Raw genomic sequence first — 18,119 nt, 5'->3', positions numbered from 1 at the left:
CTTGAGTAGGTCCTCACGAGTTTTCAAACGTGTTATCAATGGGTTTATGAGCTACTTACCTCGTAGGGACTAAATACCCACAACCCATGTCACTTTCTTGCTTTACAAACTCCCTCCACACAATTCTCACAAGCCTTAACGCTAGCTTTCTTGGTTGTTGAGGCTACCGGATTCACCATTAGATTTTCCAGTTTCCACACTCAAGTATTAGGGTTTGTTGATAGTTAGGGAATCATAATAATGTTGCTTTTAAATTTATAGTATATTATTATTATTGGGGTCGTAGTCTAAGTCCATATAAACCATGCAATTGTCTTCTGTATTTACTTATTTTGTGGTATTGACTTCGTTTTTAGCGGCTTAATTTTAGTGGTACTGCAAAGGGCAAACCAGGAAAACCAAGGTGTCAATTCATTTTTGTTATAGAGCTGCTGGTGAGCCCATTTCTAATTGAATTTGGACACATGGTGAATCAACACAAGATCCCAAACATGAACAAACCATAGACTGTGAGAAGCTTGTTGCATACATCTTAAAACAATAGACTGTGAGACCTGAGGAGACTTTTTTATCACTGCAAAAAACAAGTCAATGAATCCTTGATTGCCAGTTAGTTTGCTGCAATTTGAAAGCATGAGTTTTGGCTCAAATGAAGAATTTGGTCTCAATAGATCTGGTACCGTTTCCAATGAGGAGCAACCAAATCCAAAAATATAACCTATATTTAAAGGAAGCTCTGGAAAGGATTGAAGACTCGTGCAATTATCCACGATCAATCTTTTCAGAATAGCTAGTTGAGCAATGCTTTCCGGAAGGCAACCAAAATTATTTCCACTTAGATCTAATTGTTGTAAAGAGAATAAGCAGCCAATATCATTGGGGATTTCCTTGAGATTGCAATTGCTTATATTCAATTCCCTCAAAGAAGACAAACCAAATAGAGAAGACAATTGCAAGCCCATGGATTCGGAACTTCTCAACATTGGATTAAAAGGGAGAAGCTGAAATCCACCAAAAGCTATTTTTTTTAAAGTTTCAAAAATAGCATTAGAAGAAGCCATCTGTCCGTTCACTTCAACACTTTCACCACTCTCCAAGTTCTCTAGTAGTTTTGAGCATCCGGAAAGATCCAGATCTTTAAGCCATGTCATATAAAATAAGGTGCTAGGAAGAGACATAAGATTTTTGCAATCCTTTACATTCAATGAAGCAAGGCCACTCAAATTCTCAATTGATGTAGGTAGTTTTGTAATAGCAGTGCCATCCAAGTGAAGCTCTGTTACACATCCCATATTTTCCCCAAATTCTGGAATTGTTTTTATTTTTGAGCAATCGGAAAGAATAAGGATCTTTAGAGACTTCATCTCAAATTTTCTCGCAAGACTTTTGAGATTTTTACAACCTTTTAGATTAAGAACAGTAAGCTTTTTCAACATCTCCCAAGACTGTAAAAAGCCAAAAAGACATAAACAATTTTTAGCTTCTAAAAACCTTATAGTTTAATGAAACTATTAAAAGAAAAGTTATAGAAGGGTATCTATTACCTTTGTTTCTGTCCAAAGTTGTTCAATGTTGCTACAACACATGTGAAGTTCAATCAACTCATTTGGTTGGAAATTTGTTGGCAAAGATTTTGAAGGGTACCCACTCCAATCAAGAAATCTTAAGTCATTAGGAAGAAGCTTGGGATCATACATAAGGTGAGAATTTTCAATTATGAGGAATTTCAAATGATTCATCTTTGAAAATGATTCACGATTCCAATGTGCCCCATCTGTTCCAAGAAGCGTTAAAAAGATGCCTTGAATTGCTTCTGTTCCCTAATAATCATGAAAAAAAGGGATTAGTGAATTGTAAAATGTATATTTACTAAAACTACTTTAGGTTAAATTATGTTAAATAATATGATTAATAAGGTATATTTTAGGGCTCTTTCAATAAGCTCTTACCGTATTATTTGTCAACACATTGTCAATATCTTTATCCAACCACAATCTACTACGCTTCCCAGGGTCTTTAGGAAACTCTTGACGAACTATATCCCGACCCATTTCTTGGAGTAAATCATGCATCCACAATTGATTGTATTGCAATTTGATGAGAGATTTATCAATAAGAACCCTTAATCCAATTTTGGGGTAAAGCTCAAGACTATCTAATATTGCTTCAATAGTGTCTTGTTTTTTATGATTCAAGAAACATGCAATATGTAGGAAGATTTCTTTCTCTGTTTCTTGTAGTCCATCAAAACTTGTTTGAAGTACATTGAGAATTTTTCTTTCAGGAAATTCCTTAAGCCTATCTAATTCACTTTTCCATTCATATGTACTTTTATTGTACAAAAAGGAACCCAGAATCTCAATAGCTAAAGGAAGGCCATTAGCATAACGTATAAAAGCTTGAGATAGCTCTTGATAATTTTCAGTGGGATGCTCTTTGTCAAAAGCTTTAGAATTAAAAAGATGAAAAGCTTCATCATAACTCAATCCTTCAATCTCATATATTTTATCTACTTTATGTGTCCTTAGCAAATGCACATCTCTTGTTGTTATGATAACCCTACTACCTGGACCAAACCAATTGTGCTCCGCGACTAATTTGTTCAATTGGTCTAAATCGTTTACATCATCAAGAACGAGAAGAATCTTTTTGTGACGTAACCTATTCTTGATCATGAGAACTCCATTATCTACATCTTTTACATTCATATCTCTAAGAATCAAAAGATCTTCCAAAAGTGTTTGTTGTAAGTGAAGTATGCCTTTTTTTTTGTAAACTTCCCGAACATTAGCAATGAAACAACATGCTTCAAATTGATTCAAAATCATACTATAAACAACTTTCGCTAGAGTTGTTTTACCCATTCCTCCAATCCCCCTAATTCCTATAATTCGAACACTGTTTGAGTCTATAGCTAAATGTGACATCAATTTCTCAACTTTGGAAGTTATTCCTACTAGCCTCTCAGTATCTACTATGCATGCATAAATCAATTTATTTAATATCAATTTGACAATGTCATCAATAACTTTTGCCTCTGGCCTGCAATAAAGAGAGAACAATAAGTAGTGAGTCTAAAACCCCCAGGATCTAAGTTATAAATTTTTGTAGATAAATAGGATTTGATTTAGTTGATTAAAACCGAAAGTCCAACTAATAAATGTATATACAACCTATAATATAAAATCTGAATGTAGCATTTAGTTTAGTTTCATTCCCTAAGAAAACCAGGTTTAACATGCATTTTATACCCTATATTAAAAATCTGAATATTGGTTGGATTTAAAAAATAATAAAATCAAACTAATTTCATTGCTAATAATGTTTCCATGTTCGGGTGGATTTTGAGTATGATAAGTTTTCTTCAAAAACTTTTTGACCTAGGATAGTATAAAAAACACCAGGATTTTCCCCCCTTTTGTTAACAAAAAATTAAAGATAAAAATGTCACTTTGTCACTTAAGCTAATTGAACCCACAAGTGACCTTTGTTTTAAGAAAACACATTGTGTGTTATAAAAGCAAATCTTGCATTCAAAATATCTTTAAAAAGAATTTTAAAATAAGGGTCACTTTGTGTTCCATTGCATTTAATTGAGTTAAATACTGCTCATATGGAAAAAAAAATGTTTTTTTTTTATGAGAGAAAGTTTCAACTTATAGTGTTTACTCTTGATGAAAGCTCTTTATCATCAGACCAAGATATCAATTAGTTTTTGGTGTAGGTGAAGATTGAACCCCAGATCTTTTATTCAACCATCAGAGACTTTACCAATTAAGCTAATTAGCTGGAACCCGAAATAATAAATGTCTTATAAAATGAAAAGTTGAAGTGTTATTAAGTCCAACCCTCTAATAGTTTGGACTCTGGAGGTTCCTAGTTTGACTTAATTACTTATTTGAATATTATTGGGAAAGAATAAAAGTTTATTATTTGTCAACAATATTTTTTTTATACAAGATAAAATTTCTACTCTAGCCTAATCTAAGTGTATATGTGTGTGAATCTCCTTCCTAGAGACTTGAACCCCGGCCCTTGCCCCTCACACCCCACAAGCACTTACACTTGTGAAGTGACCATCGCACCAAGAGTGTGCAGTGGTTATTTTGTCAACAACATTAATTTTATGTTTTTCTTTCACCAAAGAATAGATATTAAAGATCTCTAAAATTTTTATATAAAAAAAAAAAGATATTAAAGTTTGATACAGAAGGAGCACTACAAACTTATATTAGTTTATCTTTATGAGAGTTACTGAGTGCAGTGATTTTTTTTTTCTCATAATTGTTAATGAGTTTTTATTTTTATTGTTACTATTTTTAGGTCTATAATATTTTCATAAAAATCTTAGATGACAAATTGTTATTGGTTTTAATATAAACCCACCACTTAAATAACATTTTTGACAAACAATTACAACTTTTTTTCTTATAGGTAATCAGAGAACTATTATTAATGAGTAAATAAGAAAGAGTACAAGTTGTTCATGATGATGAACAACAAGAAAAAGATAAAAACAAACAAAAAAAAGAAGGCAATCAGGAAACTAATCTAAGGGACAACATAAACTCAGAGACAGAAGAATAATCAATAAAACCCCAACAACGAGACTGCTTAAAAACACTACGCTGACATAAAATCTTTAACTCATCCAATGTCTTCTCATTGTCCTCAAAGGAGCGACGATTTTGTTCCAACCAAACAATCCACATTAAGCACCTTGAAATCGAATTTCAAATGTTCGAATCATGCTTCCCAAGCCACTAATGACAACAAGATAACATTCCCGCTACCGATCCTGGCATAACCTAATGTATACCAAAAGCCTGAAGCATAAAAGTCCATAAGGCATGTATAACAGGACAATGAAGAAGAAGGTGGTCTACTGACCCCCATCACAACAACACATAGAACACTGATTTACCAAAGGGCGACCCCTAAGCATGAGATTATCTAAAGTGAGAATCCAATCATGAGCAGCTGTCCACAAAAGAAAGCCACTCGCTTAGGAACCTTTGGTTTCCAAACACCCTTCCAAGGAAACAAAGAATTCGGAGTACCCCGAATCGCATGGTAGTAAAACAAGGTGTCAAACTTACAACGTAGAATTTATTGTGAATATGTTTTAGATGTAGCCTTCTCTTTTTTGTTAGTGTTGTCCTTAAATGTAGGCATATAGTTTCTCAAATTATGTTAACATTTGTGTCTAGTATTGCTTACCTTTTTGTTTACATGTTTTACATAACAAATTAAAATTAGTATTAGAGCTTCTACTATTACACCAAGAGATTTATGATGAGTTTACCAGATTATTTATTTATTTATTTTGGATAGCTTTGTTTCCACATATAAGAGCACTAGCATCCATGGATGTAAAATAGTGTCTATTTTGCATCCTTAAAACCCACTTTATTTATTTTACCATCCCATTTTACAACTCACTCAACATTCCAGTTTCTATTTTTCATACAACTTATTAAAATAATATAAACTATACCAACAAATAATATAAAAAATTTAGTTTTTCTCTCTTCTCTTCCATCTCTCTTTCCTCTCTACCTTTTCGTCTCTCTCTCTAGCAAACACACACAAAAGCTTCCACCAAAACTCAGCCACACTCAGCTACCCAGACGCCACCAAATTTGACCCAAACACCACCCAAATTTGACCCAAATGCCATCCAAACCCAAACCGTAGCCACCTTCACCACAACGAACCCATCCCCACCACCACCACCACCACCATGAACCTGCAGATGCACTGATACCCACAACAAAAAATCAAAGCAAAACTCATCAAACCCATAACCCACGCCTATCAAACCCATTAAACCCACACCACCATCACCAAAACACTACTTCACAACTGACCAACCCATCACAGGAACCACCACAATTGACACCACCACAATCCTACCTAGCAAAACCAGCTACATACCCAACAACCACCGTAACACACTACCTCAACCACAACCCAAAACCTCCACTGCTCCATCCCAGATGCTAATGTCCACCACAAATGCTGCTCCACGCTCTCGACGCCTATCTGAGAGAGATGGACCAAGACAAAGAAAGGAGAGAACAAAATAGAGAGTGGGGAGAGAGGATGAGATGAGAAAAGAAAGAGAGAGAGAGAGGGAGGCTGAGATATGGGAGAAGAGAGTCTAGGGGAAAGAGAGATGTGGTTTGTGGGTCCAGAGAGGAATAAATATATTAAACAAATCTTGCAACAAGCCACAGTGAGGTTATGAATGTACTAATTTATTGTAGTTGGGATGCAAATTTGTTTAGATATAGCAACCTAGCTGAAGCATGGTTTTATGGGTTTGGTGGCTAAAATAGCAACTGGGGGGTTATTAGACCCCAATGCTGGCCAAAATTGGGAATTAAGCCCATTTTCCCAACTATATAGTTAGTAGGCATGGTTTCAAATGTGTATATTTTACTAACATGTCGAGTCTAAGAGGCTTGATTTTGGGCTATAAATCGATTCTTTGAGGGTCAGTTTTCATGTTCTGATCAGGTATGAGTTGGCACTTCATCCACCTGGAAATCAAGTCTTAGAAACTCGATTTATATATCGATGCTTAAATCCTCGATTTGTATCTGTAAAACACACTGAAGAGATTTTCGCAAGTGTTGGAGTACAAAACACAAACACTGATCAGCCACCATCTAGAAGCACAGACCAGCCACTATCAAATACAACCCACAAATTTGAGCATTAATCCAACAACTCAACATAAATCCAACCAAATCCACCCCCAACAACCACCTAAAATCCAGATTAAAAAAATAAAAACCCCAAAACCCATCATTCAATAGATCAGGTACGACGGTGCTCTTGGTCGTAGTAGATAAGGTACGGCAGCGCGTGACCCTGGGTTTGCTCGTAGGTGATGCACTTGATGACCTAGTCCGGGTTGAGCCTGTACCAGCCCGAGGGCTCCCACTGCGGGTTTTAGAGGTCTGATTCATAGACGGCGAGGATTATGTGACAGATACGTGGGACGGGGTCGAACTCGTCCGGCGTTGCTATCGGCCATGTGGTCCAAAAACCCACAACCCTAAAAGTTAGACTTGAGGGGAACCCACTGTCATGGAGGCCGATCAACCAGGGAGGCTTCACCGAGAGAGAGAGAGAGAGAGAGAGAGAGAGAGAGAGAGAGAGAGAGAGAGAGAGAGAGAGAGAGAGAGAGAGGCTTAAAACAAATGAAGACTGAAGATGCAGGCACATTTTAAGGGTCAGCTTATAAATCGAGTCTTAGATACTCGATTTCCAGGTGGACGCCACGTGGAAGAAATGTCAAATCAGAACAATGAAATCGAGTCTTTGAGACTCGATTTATAAGCTCAAAATCGAGTATTTTAGACTCGAGATGTTAGTAAAAAATATTGTTTTATAATAGTGCCTACTAATTATATTGTTTGGAAATCAATATTAATTCCCAATTTTGGCCCCCCAATGCTAGTGCTCTAAGTTTGACTGTTTGACAACTCAGCAACTAATAATATTTCTTTCTTCGGAACAAAAAATACAATAGTATATTAAGTAGAGCGGCCATAGAAATTTGTAATTGCTTGAGCTAATGTACGTTTCAAATTAATGATGCGATACAAAATTGTACATGAAGCAAGTATTTTGGTTGATCTTTTCAAGGCTCCACAAAGTCCAAGTGCATGTCAAACTATTGATGCATAAAATGTGTTCTATTTTATATATACTAATGGTGCCAATTCGCAAAAGTTCATTAAAAGTTATAAACGTTAATTAAGAAAATATTTTACTTAGATTTGTGTACCTCAATTAGCATCTTTTGGTGTTTTTAGAATAGATGTACAAGGTTCAAATCTCCTTTGCACCATTGTAACTTTTGAACTATTTAAAAATAAATATTTCACTTTTATCATTAAATTGAAAAATAAAATAGGTAATAAAACAATATAATAAAAGAAATTTAAGTTACATTCTGAAATTCGATTATTCAAGACTAAGTTTATGATAGATGCTTTTTTTTTATTATATTGTTTTAACTTTTAATAGTATAGTTTGAAATAGTATTTAAATGTCTTGAAGCTTTGAGAATAAAGTTTAGCTTAAAACCTTTAATATGTCAAGAGCTTTGTAGCTTAATTGGTACATTCTCATGCACAAAGTACATTGGGGTCTAGAAAGAAAGGCTTATATTACAACCATCTTAAAAAAAAAAATAAAGTTAAAAACCTTTATTATATTTATAGTAAGTCATATCACATAAGTCATATATTTATAGTATCTAATTTTTTTTTTTTTGGATACAATAGTATCTAATTTTTTTAAAAGAATGTCTATTTGGCTAAATTAAGGCCCTCACCGCTATGTTTATAATTTTACATAATTCAATTTTAAAGCTTTTTTTTTACTAAATTTTATTTTGCCCGGTTGTAATAACGGCCTTGAACTTTATTGCTTCTTTATTTGTAATTGTTAGGTTTCATATTGTGTTGGCTAATTCCTGTGTTAAGATTAATAAGTGTTAAAGAGTAACATTGAAGAAAACAAGTTTGAGAAGACTTGCTTGAGCGAACTTCATACAAAAAATTTACAAACCCTCGCTTGACTTTTGATGGACCCAAACTGAAACAAGCTTGCTCAATTGTGATTTCAGTAAGAAGTAAACTATCTTTGCTAGTCTAACGACTTGCCCTAATTTTACCATATAAAAAGAGAGCCATTTTTTTCACAATTTTGAAGGGAGAAAAGCTGCCATACCTAGAGCATCAAAGAGATCAAAGACTAGCAAATATAGTTAACTTCTTATTGAAATCACAATTGAGCAAACTTGTTTAAAATTGGGTCAAAAGAATGTCAAGGGAGGGTTTGTAAACTTTCTGTAAGAATTTCGCTTGAGTGAGTCTTCTCAGGCTTGCTTTCTTTAATGTTACTCCTTGACCTAATACTAAGCTAACTATTTAAAGAGAGACTTCTTTCATTGAGCCTATACAAAAAATTCTTCCCTATACTTTTACAACCTTGATCCTAATTTAGAGTGGGAACGGAGTGTGTGTACTTGAAATCCTTTCGCAAATGGAACAGGGCGGGTATATTGCACCAAGCAAGCCCATAAAGACCACACAAACGATCTTAAAAAAAAACATCCCAACAAATGAGTATTATTGTCAATTGTGCTAAACAACGATAAGGTGCGAGGTTCCTATAAAGGATAAAAGATGTGTGGCGTTGACACGCGGAGGCCCATGGATAATGCACTAGTGAAGGAAAAAGCTCACTAGGTAAGGGGGAGTGAGTAGGACTTTTTCATGACCCATGGAGAGGTCTTGAAGCCCATAGAGAGGTAGAGACTCACACATGAGGGAGGGGGGGAGATTGTTGGGTATACAAGTGTGAGTGAAGTCCCACATTGAATAATGATGAAAAGAATGAGTGCTAAATATAACATAATTGAACACATACTCATTGGAGCTTAGGCATTTTGGGTTAAAGTGTGTCATTATATGTTATATTAATTATTTAAGTAGTCTCCCTAAGACGTTTATCTCTCCAACATAAACTTATTGTAATTGTTTCTTCTTGTAGAATTTTCCTGCGTGAATGGTTTTCCCACAATGGTTATTATTATTATTATTACTAGTAAGTTGTCCGTGCGATGCACAGATAATGTTATGATATTTTATGTAAAACACTTTTAAATAATGTTATACATAAATTATAAAGAAAAAGTAAATTAAATTAGAGTAAAGAAACATATACATTTTGAGATATTAAAAATTGGTTTAGTAGCTTCATTGCATATTTGTAGTCTTCTTAAGGTAAGATTTTTTTTTTTTTAAAATCATGAAACCAAAAAAAAATGCAAAAGAGTAATGGGACCATGAAATAAACTAATTTGTGTTGTATTTATATATTTCATACTATGAAATAAAAGTATACCAACTCTCTGACAATCTTTCACTCATCGATAGTGCGACATTAAGACATGATGTGAGCAAGTGTGTATGCATGTGTCTTATAGATGATTTAAAATTAAACCATGGTAGAATATGACTTTACATTGCGCACCTAATATTCTCTCTACTTATATACCCAAAACAAAAACTAACTAACCAAATTACCTAACCTAAATCATATTTAAGCCCCTAATTTAAAAAGAAAAAAAGATTACTCGTAAGGGTTTCGGTGTCTTGATGGTGGTGGGAGGTCAGTATAACGGAGGTGGTGACCCCTTAGATTTCTCTTTCTCTCTCTTTCAAATGTTTTGTTAGTCTCAGGTCTTTTAATTTGGTAATATATAGTGAAATAGTGCATTTTATTTAACAATTCACAACATTTTTGTGTCTCTTTGTCTCTCTTTAGAGTCTTATCTTGTTGCTATTACTATTAGCCCACCCTTATTTATTTATTTATTGTTTTTTAAACACTAAAACAGTGGGTATGCTAAAAGACATGAAGAATAGTGAAATGTGTGGTATAAGCTTAGGCAATTAATGAGATATTAATGAAATAACAGTAAAATTAGATAATGTGAACTTTTGGGTAACAATAAAAAAAAAATTAATGAAAGAGGTAAAAAAAGGCTAAATGCAAAATTAAAGTGTCACTTGGCAGGACCTCATGAACTCTTGCATGAGGTATCTGAGAGAAAGACATTTTGTAACAACTTTTATTCTACAATATTCCTCCAAAATTTTTTTTTACTCATTCCTTGAATCGAATAATTATAATGGTTGTGTGTGTGCAATTTATAACTGTTGTTTCACTACATATTTATAGCCTTCTCAAGGTGAGATTAATTTTTCAACCTAAAAAAAAAAAAAAGATAAGATTAAGCTTTTTTTTAAATCATGAAACAAAAAATAAATGCAAAAGAGTAACAGGACCGTGAAAATCAAATAATTTGTGTTGTGTTCACATATTTAATACTATGAAATAAAAGTATGTCCAACTCTCTCACTGTCTTCCACTCATTGATAATGAAACATTAAAATATGGTATGGGCAAGTGTGTATGCACATGTCTTATAGATGATTTTAAACCATGGTAGAATATGGCTTTACATTGCATACCAAATATTCTCTCTACTTATATACCCAAAACAAAAACTATCCAACCAAATTACCCAAACCTAAATCATATTTAATCTCCTAATTTAAAAAGAAAAAAAAAATACCCATAGAGATTAATGAAAGAGGCAAAAAAAAAATGTTAAATGCAAAATTAGAACGTTACTTGGTAAGACCTCACGCACTCCCACATGAGATCTTTACTTATATATATATATATATATATATATATATATATATATATATATATATATATATATATATATATTCATGATTATTCCTTTATAATTTCTAATCACTAATTAACATGAGTCTCAAAAAACTTTGTGATAGGACTTTATCATACTTACAAAATAAGAATAGATTTTTTTATCTTTATTTTTTAAAAAGAGGATATTGCTATTGTGTTCATCCTTATAAGAATTTAAGCATAGATTGAATTTTCATTATTTTTGACAATTTTTCTTTGATTTTTTTATAATTTATATATTGTGTTAGTTTTAATGAATTTTTTCTCAAGTTTTCAGAGGATGGACTTTAGATAAGATGTTCAACTTTTATATGCCAAGCATTGATTATAAGTCTTGTACATGGAACAAATAGAGATAAGAAATTAAGAATATGGTCCATTTTGGTTGACATCAATTTTCCTTGATTATTGCTTGTATACAAAATTCCAAAAACATTAAATTGGAATAGGTCCCTTACTAACCTAACTAATTGGAATTGGATGAAATTTCTTCTCATTCATACTAAACGTTGTGTACACTCCAAATTTTTTCTGCATCTCATAATGATATGTTGTTGACAGGTATCATCCAAGTCCAACATGATTGAGAGTTGTAATTGAGACTATGGCCCAAAAGCTTTACTATTCAATACTTTGCGAGAAAAATTAAACACTCATTTGATGTAATAGGAGACTATAAAATTTGACATTGTATACACTGGGGTTTGTTCTTGATGTTGTGAAATTGTTGTAGGTACTAAAATCTTTAGTTTGATTAGTTGACAATTCATGTTCTTTAATCGTAAAAAGTCTACAATGGAAAACTTTTGTATTCCTACAACAAATGTTTTAGAGAGAAAATTGTTAGCCCCCTCATCCCATTGGAACCCTTCTATTTATACAAAGAAAAAATGGTTCAATATTCCTAAGTGTGACTTAGTTACATGGAATTTTTGTGCAAATGTCTCTAGATTTCTTTTAAAAATTTAGTTATAATTTTAAACACTAATTTGGCGATTTTTATATGATTTCATATGTTTATAAATAATCTAAATGTTATTTCAGTTTGTGCAAATTATACAACATAGAATCGGTAATTTAGCAACATAGGCATAGGAGAAGGCATGTAGTGGTTTAGGAAGAGTAGGCATTTAGTTATAAGGGAAGAGGAGTAGGCATAAATATAAGAAAACCTTAGGATGGAGGAATAAGGAAAACAAAGAGTTTTTGATGATTAACATCCCTCTATCTTATCCATTAGTCTTATTTATTACTAATTAAAATCTGTTGAGTTAGTAAATAACTGATGTGGCATCTAATAAGTGTAATAAATTAAAAATAAAGTATTTTATTTCAAAAAAAAATTCAGTTATCTTTTCAAATAGAGTGCCACTTGGCAAAACTTCGTGCTTTCCCACATGAGGTCTCTGCTTTTATATATATATATATATATATATATATATATATATATATATATATATACACTCATTCCTTGAACTGAATAATTATAATGGTTATGTGTGTGCAATTTATAACTGTTGTTTCATTGCATATTTATAGCATTCTCAAGGTAAGATTAATTTTTCACCCTAAAAAAAAGGTAAGATTAAGTTTTTTTAAAATCATGAAACAAAAAATAAATGCAAAAGAGTAACAGGACCGTGAAAATCAAATAACTTGTGTTGTGTTCACATATTTAATACTATGAAATAAAAGTATGTCCAACTCTCTCACTATCTTCCACTCATTGATAGTAAAACATTAAAACATTGTGTGGGCAAGTGTGTATGCACGTGTCTTATAGATAATTTCAAACCATGGTAGAAAATGGCTTTACATTGCGTACCAAATATTTTCTCTACTTATATACCCAAAACAAAAACTATCCAACCAAATTACCCAAACCTAAATCATATTTAATCTCCTAATTTAAAAAGAAAAAAAAATACTCGTATAGGTTTAAGGTCTTGATGGTGGTGGGAGGCCAATATGACGGAGGTGACGTCCCCTCAGATTTGTCTTTCTCTCTCTTTCAAATGTTTTGTTAGTCTCAGGTCTTTTATAGTGAAACAATGCGTTTTATTTAACAATCCACAACATTTTTTTGTTTCTCTATCTCTCTCCAAGGCCTTATCTAGTAAGTTATTATTATTAGTCCTTAACTATTATTTTTTTACTTTTTTTAAAAATATTAAAACGGTGGGGATGCTAAAAGACATGAGAAAAAGAGAAATGTATGATGTAAGCTTAGGCAATTAATGAGGGACTAATGAGATAACAGTAAAATAAGTTAATGTAAACTTTTGGGTAATAGTAAAAAACACTTAATGAAAGAGGTAAAAAAAAAAAATGCTAAATGCAAAATTAGAGCGTTACTTGGCAAGACCTCACGCACTCCCACATGAGATCTCTACTTATATATATTCATGATTATTCCTTTATAATTTCTAATCACTAATCAACATAAGTCTCAAAAAACTTTGTGACAAGACTTTATCATACGTACAAAATAAGTATAGTTTTTTTTTTTTAACCTTTATTTTTTGAAAAAAGGATATTGCTATTGTGTTCATCCTTATAAGAATTTAAGCATAGATTAAATTTTCATTATTTTTGACAATTTTTCTTTGATTCCTTTATAATTTATATATTGTGTTAGTTTAAATGAATTTTTTCTCAAGCTTTCAGAGGATGGACTTTAGATAAGATGTTCAACTTTTATACGCCAAGCATTGACTTTAAGTCTTGTACATGGAACAAATAGAGATAAGAAATTAAGAATATGATCCATTTTGGTCAGCCTTAGCTTGATTTGTCTAGACATCAATTTTCTCTCTTGCCAAAAGTCCAACTTATTTTAGGTGGAAGTTTCCTTGATTATTACTTGTATACAAAATTCTAGAAACATTAAATTGGAATATGTCTCTAACTAACCTAACCAATTGGAATTGGATGAAATTTCTTCCCATTCACACTAAACGTTGTGTACACTCCAAATTTTTTCTGTATCTCATATTGATACGTTGTTGATAGGTATCATCCAAGTCCAACATGACTGAGAGTTGTAATTGAGACTAAGGCCCAAAAGCTTTACTATTCAATACTTTGCGAGAAAAATTAAACACTCATTTGATGTAACAGGAGACTATGAAATTTGACATTGTATACACTGTGATTTGTTCTTGACATTGTGAAATTGTTGTAGGTACTAAAAACTCTAGTTTGATTAGTTGGCAATTCATGTTCTTTAATCGTAAAAAGTCTACAATGGAAAACTTTTGTGTTCCTACAACAAATGTTTTGGAGAGAAAATTGTTAGCCCCCTCATCCCATTGAAACCCTTCTATTTATACAAAGGAAAAATGATCCAATATTCCTAAGTGTGACTTAGTTACATGGAATTTTTGTGCAAATGTGCCTAAATTTCTTTTAAAAATTTAGTTATAATTTTAAACTCTAATTTGGTGATTTTTATATGATTTCATGTGTTTTTAAATAATCTAAATGTTATTTCAATTTGTGCAAATTATAGAACATAAAATCGGTAATTTAGCAACATAGGCATAGGAGAAGGCATGTAGTGGTTTTGGAAGAGTAGGCATTTAGTTATAAGGGAAGAGGAGTAGGCATAAACATAAGAAAACCTTAGGATGGAAGAATAAGGAAAACAAAGAGTTTTTGATGATTAACACCCATTTATCTTATCCATTAGTCTTATTTATTACTAATTAAAATCTATTGAATAATTAAATAACTGATGTGACATCTAATAAGTGTAATAAATTAAAAATGATGTATTTTATTTCAAAAAAAAATCAATTATCTTTTCAAAGAGAGTGCCACTTGGCAAAATTTCGTGCTCTCTCACGTGAAGTCTACTTCACCAAATCTACGTGCGCTTTACTATTTTCATTGCTTTTAGATTTTGGTGATATTTGTAGTGGTTGTGCAATAGATGAAATTTTTAATTTGGTCATAGCAACATGTTAATCTAGTGTTGCACTATTGGGTTCTAAATCATATTTTTCAGTCATTATGTTTGTTATTATTCTTTTTTTTAAAAACCTCTTTATCATCCGTTTTTTTTCTCCTACTTTTCAGCACTTGAGATTTCTTTTTAATCTTCTTATTTTAACAATTTTAACCTTATCATCATATTCTATACTTTAAATTCTATAATTTTATTTTAACCCATTTAATAAGGTATTCCTTAATAAATTAAAGATGAAACCATGGAATCTTACTCTATTTATAGTATCATAAATTACCTATCATTATATATTTATATTACCTATCATTTATAATGTGGGCGGGTTTAAAACAACATATGTTATAGTCAAAACATTGTATTGTTGATAATGTAATTCATGGTATATATAAGAGCTATTCGAAACATTAAAAAAAAAAGAAAAAAAAAGAGTCAAATTACATTACCTATCTTGTAAATGCCACCCAGAGAGATTCGCCACTTCACTCAAAGCACCTCGCCAAGTTTGCATCCTATCTGTGTTCTCTTGCAAAAGTTCTCCATGCTCAACAAAGGCTTGTGCAAAAGTTCCCATCTGTTTTCGTACATCAGACGGTTCTAGATCATAAAATATGGGTAGAACTATCATTTCCCTCTCTTTCTTGCATTGAATGATCTTTGCAAGTTCATCCAAGCACCATGTTGAGGATGTATAGTTTTTTGAGAGAACAACAACAGAAATTCTCGATTCTTCTATTGCTTTGAAGAGCTCTGGTGAAATAGATTTTCCTCTCTCAAGCCTTTCATTGTCTCTAAAGGCGAAAATACCTGAACGTTGTAAAGCAGCATATAGATGGTCTGTAAAACTATTGCGTGTGTCCTCGCCTCTAAAACTAAGGAAAACCTCATATATCCACCGTCTTGAAGAAGAAGATGATGATGACAACAGAGATGCTTCTTGTGTACTCATTGAAGCCAATGGAAATATTTTGGTATATCTTGAACTACAATAAGGATATTAAAAAAAAAAAAAAAGTGAAAAACAATTTGAAAGATGTGTCTGGAAAGTAAATTAACTAGGGAAGAAGAATATGATTTAACGTGGAATTTTTAAGTAAAGAGAAATAAAAAAGATAAATGTGTCTGAAAAGTGAAAACTTACAGATTTAAGAAATTGCAGCAGTGGTTGTAATTTTTAAAGCTCAAAGGCAGCTTGAAACAACGTGGCTTTCCAACTTTTTTTTACTCTCTCTTACTAGACTGATTGATTATTCTTGAACGCAGGTATTTCCCACTAACAATAGAACCCCTTTTTATTTTCCTTTAAACTGAAGTAGGTGTGCAAGTGGCCTTTTTCTTCCAGGAATCGTCGTAGCAAAACAACGACAACAATTATTTTTACATGTAACAATTTTATTTATAATATATATGCAGAGGATAAACACAATTATTTATAACTGGAAAGCTAAACCCATCCCATGTAATTGGTTGATTAAATTGGCTGAGCATTCACGGATGACATCCTCTAACTGTTGTGGGTCAAGTCAACAAATCTTTCTTCTTGTCTTTTTTTTTTTTTTTTTTTTTTTTTTTTTTGTCAATCTTCCAGTCATAACTCATAAGGATGATTGGAAGTTATCAAATTGATAAAAAAAAAAATTATAAAAAAAAGACCCATGAAGACTTCTTTTCTTTTGCAAAACAGGGTATGCAAGCACAAGGGGATTAGTCTCCAAACCCACTTTTCTTTTCTGAACATTTGAATATGTCAACTGAATTAAGTGTGTCCACCAAATAGACTCTTGTAATTCCAACTTAGTTGTTGCCTTGCCTTCTCAAGAATTAATAAGTTTATCGGTTCGATTCTTCACCTGTTATCGTTTGTTGATTTCTCAATCTTTAGAGCTAAGCTTCTAGATTTTTATGAGGTTAAAACGTCATAATGGATAGGATTGCATTCGATTGGGCTACACAGCTCATCCACAAATCTGTCTCTATAAACAATTGGGGAACACCAACTAAACATGAACAGTTATTGCTGGAAGTAACTAAAAGTATGGGTCTATTATCTAGGGGTTTCCTTAAATCTTGAACCACAATAAGGATAAAGAAAAATTAGTTAAAAAAACAATTTGAAGGATGTGTGTGGAAATTAAGTAAAATAACTAGGGAAAGAAGAAGATGATTTAACATGGATTTTCTGAGAAAAGAGAAATAAAAGAGATAAGATGTGTCTGAAAGGTGAAAACTTACAGATTTAAGGAATTGCAACAGTGGTTGTTACAGTGTTCTGGTTCACAGCTACAACGCGGCCTTCTCCTACCTTCTCTTTTTCCCTCACTTTCTTGAAAGCAAGTATTTATTTCCCACTAACAAGTAACAATTGAACCCCTTTTCATTTTCCTTTAAACAAAGTAGGTGTGGTCCTTGTTAGAATCCAAGCTCTCATACAGTTTATCAACGGAGAAAGCAACCAAAGAACGAGAGAGAAAAAAATGAGAGAATTGTATTCTTCTTGTATATATAAAATATCTGATGCTCTGCCTTTATATATTAGGATCAGAGGTGGGAAAATACAACAGCTGTAGGTAATGTTCTGATCTAACTAATTACAGTTGTCAAAAATAGAAACTAACTAAATGCTAACTAAATGTTATATACAAAACTGCCTCATCCACTTGGTTCATTCGCCGAGCAACCTGATATGCTGATCTTACGGTGAATTGACGTGCTTTGTTTTCCTTCCAATAAATCTGATCCCGATCACGTGTGTTACGGAGTTGGATACGAAGGACTTCTTCTTGGGTGGACTGCAAGAACGTGTCTTGTATCATTCTCAAGTTCCATTGCATGGCTCGTTGGT

At 32.5% G+C, this 18,119-nt stretch overlaps 1 protein-coding gene across 1 annotated transcript; it reads right to left on the bottom strand.

Annotated features, from left to right (window-relative positions):
• Window positions 1–446: 446 nt before the first annotated feature.
• LOC142620674 (TMV resistance protein N-like) lies at window positions 447–16,226 on the bottom strand. Its single transcript, XM_075794004.1, has 4 exons — window positions 15,724–16,226; window positions 1,950–3,042; window positions 1,545–1,820; window positions 447–1,445 (listed from the first exon to the last, which is right to left on the bottom strand). The coding sequence occupies exons 1-4, from the start codon at window positions 16,224–16,226 to the stop codon at window positions 447–449; spliced, it is 2,871 nt and encodes a 956-aa protein (XP_075650119.1).
• Between the last annotated feature and the right edge of the window lie 1,893 nt (window positions 16,227–18,119).

Source organism: Castanea sativa, chromosome 12 (genome assembly GCF_040712315.1).
Source record: "Castanea sativa cultivar Marrone di Chiusa Pesio chromosome 12, ASM4071231v1".
In the NCBI taxonomy this organism is placed as follows: Eukaryota; Viridiplantae; Streptophyta; class Magnoliopsida; order Fagales; family Fagaceae; genus Castanea; species Castanea sativa.
Note: the sequence above shows the minus strand (reverse complement) of the source record. Positions and strands in the feature narration are given on the sequence as shown.

Bases quoted from the DNA above. Each gene is read 5' to 3' on its own strand.
- LOC142620674 (XM_075794004.1), bottom strand. From the start codon at position 16,226: ATGAGTACACAAGAAGCATCTCTGTTGTCATCATCATCTTCTTCTTCA. The intron at 3,043-15,723 runs GTAATGTAATTT...TCTTTATTGCAG, and splicing joins GGGTGGCATTTACAAGATAG to GCCAGAGGCAAAAGTTATTG. The intron at 1,821-1,949 runs GTAAGAGCTTAT...CATGATTATTAG, and splicing joins ATGTGTTGACAAATAATACG to GGAACAGAAGCAATTCAAGG.